The sequence below is a fragment of the Helobdella robusta genome (assembly GCF_000326865.2).
Source record: "Helobdella robusta unplaced genomic scaffold HELROscaffold_68, whole genome shotgun sequence".
NCBI classification, from domain to species: domain Eukaryota; kingdom Metazoa; phylum Annelida; class Clitellata; order Rhynchobdellida; family Glossiphoniidae; genus Helobdella; species Helobdella robusta.
In genome coordinates, this window is record NW_008705387.1 from 240,770 (window position 1) to 253,232 (window position 12,463).

At 30.6% G+C, this 12,463-nt stretch overlaps 1 protein-coding gene across 1 annotated transcript; it reads right to left on the minus strand.

The window, feature by feature from the left end:
• Positions 1–1,798: 1,798 nt before the first annotated feature.
• Positions 1,799–8,948, minus strand: HELRODRAFT_89226 (hypothetical protein; the record flags this gene model as incomplete). The annotated part of the gene is made up of 7 exons (XM_009030402.1): positions 1,799–1,993; positions 2,946–3,123; positions 4,513–4,681; positions 5,063–5,236; positions 5,309–5,436; positions 7,090–7,261; positions 8,792–8,948. The coding sequence occupies 7 exons, from the start codon at positions 8,946–8,948 to the stop codon at positions 1,799–1,801; spliced, it is 1,173 nt and encodes a 390-aa protein (XP_009028650.1).
• Between the last annotated feature and the right edge of the window lie 3,515 nt (positions 8,949–12,463).

Genomic DNA, 12,463 nt, shown 5'->3' on the forward strand with positions numbered 1-12,463 from the left:
GGAATCTAGTATATGCTGATGATATCGTTTTAACAGCCACGTCTGAGCAGAATGCAGCATAGATGTTTGAAGATTGGAACACCAGACTCGCCGATCATGGATTCAAAGTCAACATCAGCAAAACCAAAGCAATGAACACTGGTGAACCACCCATCCAATCCACAGCTACTGGACGATGGCCCTGTTCAGTTTGTAAAACTGGTGTAGGTAACAATTCAATCAAGTGTCAGCAGTGTAACCAGTGGTGTTACAAACGTTGTTCAAAAATAATTGGTACTTTATCCATAGTGTCCAATTTTGTTTGTCCTGCTTGCATCAATCCACAACAACAAATTCGAAATAGCACTGTTTTTGAAGCCATTAAGGTAGAGAAAGTCACATCGTTTCAATATTTAGGGGATGTTCTGGATTGTACTGGAACAGCTGAAGCTGCCGTTCGATCACGCATACGTGCAGCCTGGAATAAATAGCATCTCCTTGCCTCTATATTGATGCGACGTGACATCCCACTACCACTACGATCAAGACTTTATAAATCTGTGATACGTCCGGTGTTGTTATATGGTGCAGAAACATGGCCAATGACAACCAAACTGGAACAACAACTTCAACGAATCGACATGAAAATGCTCCGATGGATGCAACGAATTAGTCTGAAGGACCATATCAAATCTACCGAAATCCTGCGTCGTGCTGGTTTAGATGATATAAAGGACGAATGCCGGCAACACCGTCTGCGGTGGTTTGGTCATGTCAAACGAAGTGGAAACAGTGCCATAACTTCTCTTGCAGATGTTGAAGTACCTGGCACACGTCCCAAAGGCCGTCCAAAGAAGTCCTGGTCGCAAACAATCGAGCAAGACATGAAAGCTCTAAATTTAAATGAAATGGATACAACTGATCGTCTAATTTGGCGCAAAAAGTTGATGGCAAAGAAAACAACGTCCTACCTCGGGAAACCGGGTCTCTGGACGCAAACGAAGATTGATTGATTGAAAACATGAAACAAAGATAAAAAAGAAAAACAAAAAAAATGCTTCGGGTCTCCAGCATTTTGCTAATAAAATTAAATAAAATTTAACAGATGTCGGCTCTCAGGTTTGGTAAACCACATTGAAATGTATTGAAACCAAGTTTACGTATGAACTTTCCATTAAAACTAATGATTATATTATTGCAGATTATTTTTTATTATGTAAACCTTCAAACAAATTATTTTTCTTCATTTTTAATTTATATACATCTAAAGACTAATAATTATTTCAATAATTTTAATTATAAAAATTATTACTGAACCAGTATTTCCAACTCATATTGTTCGTATTTAGATATTTTATATACAAAGATTTCTAAAAATTTTTATAGGGCGTGACAATTGTATTCTTAATTTTCTCTCGATAAAAACTATTTATAATACTTTTTTTCTTCTTTCCAAATTAATTTTTTCTAAGAATTCTATTTAATTTACGTAGGTTTGCTAAACATTAAAAAACTTTATATTTCAGTCTCGCTGTGTAAATTGAATTTATGCTCTTTTCTTTATAACAATTTCGCTTCGGGTCTACAGCATTAAACTAATAAAATTGAATAGAATTAAACAGATATGACGGCCCTCAGGTGTGGAAAATAAAGCAACATTGGAGCACATCAACAAATCAGGAATGATTATCCACTGCTTTACACTTGTAACTAGTTGTAGTAGTGTTAAAAAGTGATGTTAATACAGCGGTTAAAATAAACTTTTAAAATTTGTTTATTCAATTTTCATAAAAAAAACAATTTTTAAAAATTTATTAAATTACCTAACCAAGGACTGACAATTTCTAATTAATTGCTTTAAAAAAGGCCGACTGCTGTAGAAACCTGACCAATATTGATCAGATCGATCTGAGTATGGATAGAAGTCGCCATCCAGATAAGGAATTGAAAAATTCATTCCTTTTAATTTAGCTTCCGCAGATCTTAAGTAATTTCCAATTGTTGAAAATCTAAACTTAAATGTTTATTATTTTCAAACAATTAGTTTTTGAGCAATGTATAAAATTTTATGCATGTTTTAATCAATGAACAAAATGTCTAATAATTGTAGTGTGCTATAAACTATATTAATTCATGATCAGTTCTCCATTCATAACCAAAACTATTTATTTGATGTTTACTCTCGATAAACACGATCCAGCTCATACAAAAACAATAAAGTTAAGCAATTTTCGCCATCAATGTCACCTGTAGGACGAAGCAATACATGCAAAGAAAGTTTGGAGAAAACATACTATCAGTCAAATTCACAAAAAGAAAAAAAAGCTTTTGATGCTGCAAAACTGGTTGCTCGAAAAATTAGGAACGGAAGGAGTTACTGGGAAAAGCAGAAGCTGAAGTTGAGTTACATTGGTCTAACAACTAGAAAACGAAATAGCCTAGGAAAAGAGATCATACAAAAATGCACAAGAAAAAAAGAGAAAGATAAAAATGACTCTAAATTGATGACAGAAGAATGGAGTGGTGTGAAAATCAACATAGCGAAAATCAACAGCGAGCAGAACAACAGAAAATAGAAAAAGGTGGAGAAAGATTCTACTCGCCACCAATACTACAGATGTAGAACTGCACTAGATGACGAATTAATTTTAATTAATAAGTCTGCATAAGCATATGCGCGAAATTCTTTTACAATCGTATCCAGCCACTAAAACGCAGGACCACGCCTGTAACCACTAAACAATTTCGCCGTTTAGATTAAACTTATCTATTCTTATACCTTTTTCTTTAAAACTGAAGATCTTTGATTATAACTAACGTCACCGTTACATATATATCCTGGTAAAACTAATATAAAACATATTTTACAACACAAGTTGTGATAGTAATGCCTTTTTGCTAAATTATAAAACAAAGCAGTTACATATAAAACATTAGCATTGAAAAAATCATCTATTAATAATTACTTCAACATTATAATGCTCGTACTCATTCATGTGATTGAATAATTTCAACATATTATTCCATTGAATTTCCCAATCCAAAGTGTTACTAAAACTGAAATCATCTCCAACCAAAAGATAAACATCATTGTGGTTAACAAATTGAACTTTTTTTCGCAATTGATCCAACAACATTTGTGACCTGAAAATGAAAACATGGCTATGGTAACTTAATACAACAGATCTAAATTTTTTAAGTAGCACGAAATAACATAGATAGCACTGACTTGTGGACATAACATGGTCAAATCAATATGCCTACATTTAATAAGGAACCAAAACAACTTCACAAAATATAGGTAACCTCAAGAGAGAGACATTATTCCGCACTACATTATCAACCTAAGACATTTTCTTGAGGCAGGTCACCGTTCAGACAAATTAATACTAAACTTCAGACTAGTTGGATGACTTAGGACAAAAATATTTATTGATCCCTACCGCAGGAAGCTTACTTAATCTGTATGAATACAATTTCTTACAAACAATCTCTATGAATAAAAAACGAACCAACGAGTTATTAACACACAAATAAAATTTATAAAAAATTTGATGTGAATAACATCAACCAAAAAAGTCCATTCATCTACTAGTATTTCACCAAAGAAACGGTTATATATTTTTCTGTTTAAAACGTGGTAAGGAGCTGAAAGATGAAATGGAATGAATTTGATGGAATGAAATGAATGAAAGCCAATAAAATTAAAAGGTTCCAACCTGAACATACAACAAACATGACAGAACTGGACGCCTGATCCCGATTAAGCCAATGAACCATACTCGAAAGAAAGAGGCCTACACAGCAACTACAGGAATGGTGGAAGAAAGGATTGATAAAAGGTCAGGAACTGATCTGAGTAGATATAGTATGGGTCATCATATAGCCCTGAGAGGATACAGGACACGCATTGGCCTTGAAGTGGAAGACCAATGTAGACTATGTGGAGTAGCGGCAGAAAAAGTTCCACACCTTTACACCTTTGGATGTTAACTATTAGAAACACATTCAACCTGGGTCAGCGTCTTGGAGAGATGAGCGAACATCTACTAGAGGCGACGGCAATGGTGAGCAAAACCCTCAGGAAGTTGGAGGAATCGAACGTCTGACCTAAGAACAACTACAACAACGATGACGACGACGACGACAACAACAAATCAATAATATCAGAAACAATAATAATAATGTGAACATCTTTTATTTTTGTCATAATAAAAACATGCTATAAAAAATACAATTGAAACAAATTAATAAATGCTAATTAAAATTAACTAAATTGAATTTATTATCTACGAAGATCGTCAACCAGAAAAAATGAGTACAACAAGCACAGATTAGTTTTAATTGAATCAGTCAATCATGTTCAGTATAAAATGACAATATTACAGAATTAATGAGGCTATTGTAAAATTCATAGACCAAACGGTAATGAATATTAACTTATATAAGCCTGCAACAGTCACTCCTTTGACATTTGCTATTTCTTTCGCTGATTCTAAATTATGTACGATCGAAACAAAAGTGAAAACGAACTTTTCGACGATGTTATCATTTGTTATTTCGTCAGCATCAACATATGTCCCCCATTGCCAACACCTTCTTTTTGTAAAGTCAAACTGGCAACATACATCAACATCAGGTCCGCACGAATGCGATGTTGAATATAATGTGAATGGACTCATGTGAGTAAATAAGCTCTCATCTTGGAAAAATATTTTCATTTAAATTGGCTTAAACTTCAGCAAGTTAAATAGAGAGTGTTTTTGGGTTCGTTATTTTTCGCTTCTCTTTATTCCAACTTGTGTTTTGACAAATTGAATAATAAAGAATCTTTTAACTGGTCTTTCTTTTTTAATTAATAACCTAATTATTAACACTCCACTGAGCTTTAAATTATGAAATCTCATTTTTCATGTAGACCAACTGAAATTTAAATAATGGCACGGTAATTTAACCTCTCTGTTACATATTTTCGAACTATATCTTGGCAAATAAATAGATTTTTACAATATAACACAAAAAATTAATCTTCAATAAAATTTTTAAAAATAAATAACGTAAAATTTATAAATGATCACGAAACCCTTGCTGGTAATCCAATTGAATTCAATTTTCTTTGTAGTTGATAGAACTCTTTTCACGCTGTAGTGAGTACGTTGAATGAACAAGTTTTGTATTCCCGATTTCTTTAATAAATAAGTCAAAGTTGGAGAATGTCCAAACGAATCAAGTGACCAAGCTGATTTCACTTTATAATCTTTTATGTAATTTTTATTACATAGATGAACTAGATTGTCTATATTATATCATTAAAAATATATCAACTCACTGAGTTCTTTTTGAATCCATTGATGACCACTGATCAGCTGGTCAACCATAGATTCATAATGAACTAACGCTTCGTCTACCATAACCATGCCTCCAGTTACAATCTCAAATCTACCATTCCTAACCAAGCTAAATTTTTTTAAACAAAACAATTTTACAAAACTATTTTAATCTAAATTAGTATGATTAAAAACTATTAAAGATACTAGTGTAACAAAAACTGATAACAAAACACTACTCGGACGGCCTGATGGCGCAATGGTTAAAGGCGCCTGGTCTCGCCAGTGCAGTGACTGGATTCGAATGCAAACAAATTCCCGTCTATTGTGTGATGCGTGGTTTTCACGCGTATTCGTATAGGCTGTGTGTGTTTGTTGTTGACACCTCTGAAGCAAGTGCACAAGATAGAACGACCTTTAACCTTTGTTTTCGTAACCAGTCAATCGGTTCTTAACTATGCAGTTAGATTACTAGCTTAAGTCTCAACATGAAAGAAATTTGTCCTAAATGAAAAAAGAACCTCATTGGTTTTCAGTAGATTTTACCGAATAAAAGACAGTCATTGTTTACCTACAATATATTTTTATGATCCCGTAACAACGTTATTTATGCTTAAGATTTAAATTAAAAATGGCGCCGATAGTGAGAAATTGTTTAACTGAAAACGCACTTGTCTATTTGAACAAATTGATAAATTTAGTTTCTGACGTCATTTAAAACAAGGAAAGTGTTGGTATTATTCTTTACAAACTGAAATTTAAACTACCTAATCATATTTAAAAACTTCTTTACTACTCATCTACCCCTACCTTATTTACTCATTTCACGCCGGGCTGGGGTGGCAGGACAACATGACATTTTTTTTATAAGAATATGGGAATTTTATTTAATGTTAAAAAATTTGACAAAATTAGCCATTATTTTAATGTTTCTAAAGTACCATCTCCAATATTTATTTTTTAAGAATTTTACTTTTCTGTTTCTCATTGTCTTTGAGTGTCACACAGTTAACATCTGAACAGGCTGATTGCACATGCACATTAACAATCATTTGAACTAATGCTGAACAGAATATAAACCTAAACTGGACTTATTTTTCTAGTTATAACATAGTCAAATTAAAACAATCTTTCACTCAGTTAAACCAAATCATTTGAACAAAAAAATTACTCCACCTAGAGAACATCCACACAAACCAGCTATAAATATTGTGTGACACATCCACATCAATTCTCAACGTATCTTTTCATATCAATGCCATATATATTTTCATTCTAATTTTTTGTAATTTGCGCCTGCGCGTGACAGAGTTTGATTTTGTTAGTCTGAAAAGCTTTGCGTAACACATAATTTTCTACTAATTAATCAGCGGCTTTTTTAGAGTATCAAGCTAATATTTAATTAAAAACACTTGAAAACTTTCATTTAATGAAACGCTTTCAAGTCTGACTTTTTTGACGTTTATATGCCGAAAAATTTAACAAATTTGTTGAAAGTAACCAGCGTCAGTGGCATGTAGGATATTATTCAATCAAATTAGACCCTTCTATAATTACAAATTCAAAATTTTTATTGCCATTTTCATTTCAACAACAAACACACCGCGCATGTAAATACGTGAAACAAGCATCATACACATTGCATGTCACGTGATAAGCGTGGATCTTTATATAATCGAATCCAGTAACTGCAATAGCAGCGTCAGGCAATTTACCGTTACATCATTGTGCCGCCCGATTTCACGTATTATAGTAAGTTCTCATGTTGCAAAACGACAAAAACCTTTTAAATTTTTCTTTGTTTGGCAATGAAAGTGAATTATACCATCTCTTTAATAGTATGACTTCAGACCACGTAAAAGTCATTTCTTCATTAAAATGAAGTTTATCCAAAACAATATCCAAAATGTTTTTTGTAAATGCAGAAAAATATGAATCAGGCGTCAATTTCCATCCTTGATGAATATAAATCTATAGTTATAAATTCAGTAGCTAAAGGCTATTATTAGCGAAAAGCGATTACTCTAAGCGTACGTTCAGTTCATAATTTTCCACATGTAGCTCAATTATTCTTAAAAACATGTATACTATATTTGCGTTTGCAATATTATCGTTACTGCTACTTTATTATTATCAACAGTTATGTGCTAACTACAGGTCCGGTGCATACGCACAGGCAACATGCGAATTTGCCACCCCTCTCCAATAATTTTGGATTAAAAAAATAAAACAAAATCTGATTATCCTAATTCCAAACTAATTTTACTTAATTAGAAAAATCATTTGAAAACAAACTTTACACAAATAAATCGATTCATATAAAAAAATACACATTAACAAAAATTAAAATATAATGAGTTATTTGGGTTTCTGTACAATTTAAACTATGCAATACAATTTAAACTATGCAATATAATTTATATAAAATGTATTTTAAAATGAATTTCATTTTTCTGGCTTTAAATTTAAAAATTTTTTTATCCTCTCATACCCAATTAATCAGCTATTTTTTTTTTTTGATTGAAATGGTAGCAAGACAACCGAATGATCTTGAAACATTTGAGACTTCAGATACGATTTTATTATTTTTAACTTTGAAAAACTCCTTTCGGCACTAACGGCAGTGACTGGTAAGGTTAGAAGAACTCGAAGAGCTATCGAAAGATAAGAGAACAAGTTTCGATGAATAAATATATTAAAATCCTAAAATAAGAAGTTTGATAAATTTTTAAAAGACCGCTTCCTTAGATTAAATTGAAAACTGGGAAAAAAAGATTATATAAAAGCTAACCTCATTAAAAAATAAACTACTAGAAGTAAAAATGTTAACACTTGAAAGTTTTACATTACCAAAAATTAATTAAAATTAATAACTTTTTTAGAGAAAATGCCGCCCTTAAAAACTTTATAATGTGCCGCCTATGCTTAGAACCGGGCCTGGCTAACTACTTTTAAAAAGTAGTAACTACTGTAATTAACTTGTAAAAAAAAATATAGTTACTATATCTTTTTTTGTTCTTCATAATGCAGTTATACGCAGAGTTACTTACATGTTATTTTATATGTAAGTTAATTATTTTGAAAAAACTTCACTGAAAAATGAGTCAAATTTCATTAATTATAATTAAATTGGAAAAACCATAAAATGTTTTGTCGACTCATTATTCATAAAAATTTATCTGCTAAATATTTACAAAAACCAATAAAAATAACATGGGCTCATAAATTACTCCCCACTCTTGAAAATAAATATTTTTGTCCATCGAAAATTTAAAACATGAAATCTTAAAAATCCAAAGCAGTTAACATGCTTTTTCCAACAAAATGTTTTGATCGAACAAACACATTTTTTAATTCCCTTTAAAAACGAAAAAATATATTTTTGAGAATATAACGCCTTATTTCAACACAAAGATTAACAAATAAAAAATTTGTAAACTATTTATCAAAACTCAACTGCTAAACCAAGTTTAATTGAGATCTACCTGGATCATTGTGAGAGAATGGGACAACATGAACTCTCAACTTTTCATATCTCCATTGATCAATGTCATAAAAAACATCTAAATTTTCAATCCATCCTGTGTGACTCCAGAGATAACTTGGATAGGAAACTTCAATATGATTCAAAAAATCATACATCTTGAAAAATATTAATTTTTGGGAGGGCATGAAAACTAATTGAAAATAATATTAATGTATTGTAAATGTACTGGTTAAAGACTTCTAGCCTTGCATTGCAGCTTCATGGTATGAATGTGTCAATGTATGTGATTTGCGGTTCTCATGTGTAATCACGCACGCACACAGAGTTTGTATGTTATAGATATTTCTGAAACAAGTGCAGTAAAAAAAATTACTTTTGACCAGTTACTAGCCACTTCTCAGAGAATGCCTAGGCTTTACTTTACTGTATAGGTACAGCTCTAGTCTATTTCAAAACACTTCAGTGATTAGCAGCTTGTTAAATATTTTCAGTTAAACTAAAACTGTTTTGCAACTAAAAATAAACAGTTTAACTAATGGTTACAAACTAAATTTTTGAAAATAATTAACCGAACTAAAAACAAGTATTTAAACTTTTCCTAACCATTTTGCAACTATTTTGGCATTTGCTTAACATGGCAAGCTATATTTTCACTTGTCATTACATTTAAATAACTTTTAGAAATAAATTTAAATACCAAAGAAAATAAAAAATTAAAGCCTTTCTTACAGTTAAGTTTAGAGATGAAAATCAAACCGAACTCGAACCCCTCTTAAGACTGAACCAAACCCGAACTTCGCTTGCGAACAAACAGAACCGAACTCGATTTTTGCATACAACCGAACCGAAACGAACCAAACCAAACAAAATCCGAACTTTCGAACTGCTAGCTATAAACCAAATAAACTGAACCTTAACTTGACTGAAACGAGTCAAATTTGCGGTGTTACTAATTTTGCAATTGACACAGCTCTAGAAGAAAAGAAACTGTATATCAATAACGTGCCGACAGAAAAATCCTGTTGTGTAGATATTAATAATGTCAAAGTTGTAAGACACGCGTTGTAATTTTTTTTGTAAACATTGCTAAATGTCGTAAACCGCATTTTTGCAATATTTTTATTTTTGGCTCATGGACCATGGTTGCACCGGATTTTTGTTTCAAAATTGTCATCAAAGTTTGAATGTCTATAAATAAATATATTATTGTATGTAATGTATGTTTGTATTTAAATTTATCCATATATGAACGGGTAGGCGTTCACACAACATACATCGTAGCCTGTGCTGCAGCCTAATTACGTTAGTAGGCTACGTATACAATCACTTGTTCATGTGACCATGTAATATTTATTAATCAATAAATGTAAATATATTGTGTAGAGTATATGCTATACGAAAAATGATTCGAAGTGAAAAGAATTAAGCTTGTATCTGACTGATGCAAATATGGTGATTAGGTCTTAAGCATATATTTTTAATACCTATACTTGCCCTCGAACGTACCCTAGCACATTTTTTAGAATTTTACTGTTTAGTTTCCATTAAACTCATCAAATTTTACAATTATTACATTTTATAGTTCATTAATAAATATTTATTCATTTATTTTAAATTTTGTTCATTTTAATTATTTTTCTATTGATTTATTTCATGCATCTTCGGTTCCTGTTTGAATTTTTCTATTAGTGCAATTTGTTTATGACGCAGTGGTAGATCGTTCCTAAGTTTTTTCGAAACAACTTACATACATCTATCACCCAGTTTCGTCTTAGTTCTGGGGTCTACCATCAATTCACAGGAGATAGATTGCAAAGCATGTCCCATGTCCAGTTCAGATTTTTTACAAAAAAACCTTTTTCAAGTATTCCGGTCCAACACAATGAATGCAAGTGAGCAATAACTGCCATCTTGTAAAAAATATTCGCCTACTAGCAACTAATGAAGATTCTCCAACCATCCAGTTATGTGATCACGTCTACTAAGCCCAACAACCAGTCTTGCAGCAGCATTTTGAATGCGTTGAACTTTTTTAATCGCACCAACCCCAGCAGCAAACATCAACAAGTCACAATAATCCAACCTCGACAATACAAATACAAATAATACAAGACTTGTGAAGATATCAGCTGGGAGACAAACATAGAAGATGTGACTGGCAAAACACATATATGAGGAGACATATATATATGAGAAATAATGATGTAGGAGTAAAAAAAACAGACTAAATTAAATAGGAAACTATTTACTATCAATCTACCAATGGGAATTATGTTATTTATAAGCATTCAAGTAAAAAAAGTAATATTTATTTTAATTTATTTACATTTTTATTTCATAATAATATTGGAAAAAATAATGAGTATTTTGCCCAACAAATAAACTAACATTTATGGTTTCATTTTTTAAAAATTCAGGTGTTCCCAATTTTAATTTCAAGCAAAAAAAGTTTGTCAAAAAATCTCTTGAAGTTTCTTCACACCTATATTTGGTCTGCAAAAAACTCTTCACAAATTGAATTATGTGTTACAAAAACATATTGCCAATAATACATTTTATTTTTACTTGATATTGCTATAATAAATAATAATAAAAAAAAATAAATTAAAAGAGAAGACAAAAAATGAAAGTAATATTGACTAAAAATGAAAATTTTATAATATTGATGACATTGATGATGGAAATTAATTAATTGAAAATGAGCTTATTTTCTTTGCCATATAAAAAATTAACTGAATGATCTTTTTTTATTTTGTTATTTATCATTTAAATCTATTACAAATTACACAAATTAAAATTACTAATTAGTAATTAGAATATAACGTTAGCATTATTAGATAAAATGTTTTAATGGTTTTTATCTTTTAGTCATATATAATTAATTAATTTATTCATTCATTCATTTAGATGTATTTTGTATTGATTGTTATTGTATCTAGTCTGTATGAGACTATGATATTTCTATTCTAATTGAGATGAGCTGACTTCTTATTTCTTTTTTTTTGTTTTTTTTTTCAAAACATGCAGTCGCTCATTAGTACTATAAGTATAAAAGTTAAAACTTATTAGATTAGTAGACAGAGCACATGATATATTTAATTTTAATATTAATTATAAATAATTATAATTAATAACAATAGAAAAATAAAAATAATAAACGCTGATTAATAAAAATTAAAAACCACTAAAATTAAAATTTTAATTATTCTCTAACCAACCAAATAAAGCGAAGTCAAAATTGTCAGAACAAGAGTGTAGATTATCAACGCACGGAAAAACTTTAAACCCCTTCTAATAGTCAATTTATTCATTTTTCAAAAAAATCAACAAGATGTCTTCCCGCACAGACGAATTAAAACGACTATATCAATATCAATAAGAATTATTTAGCGCGATTTAGAAAAATTCAACATTTCTCTCACCGGAACTCGCCAAACAGCCAACCACCAAGCTAATAAGAATAGTAATAATGTTAATATATAAGTAATAGATAAAATAACAAAAATGAAAACTAAAAAAGTTGGTTATCTAACAATAAAAAATGCATGAATCTGTATTTGAATATATATGATTGAACGCTCATATATACATATATATATATACAGTTGTTCAAAAAATCCACCGACGATTCAGCATTAACAAGTTTTATGGTTGATTTTCTAATATTTTG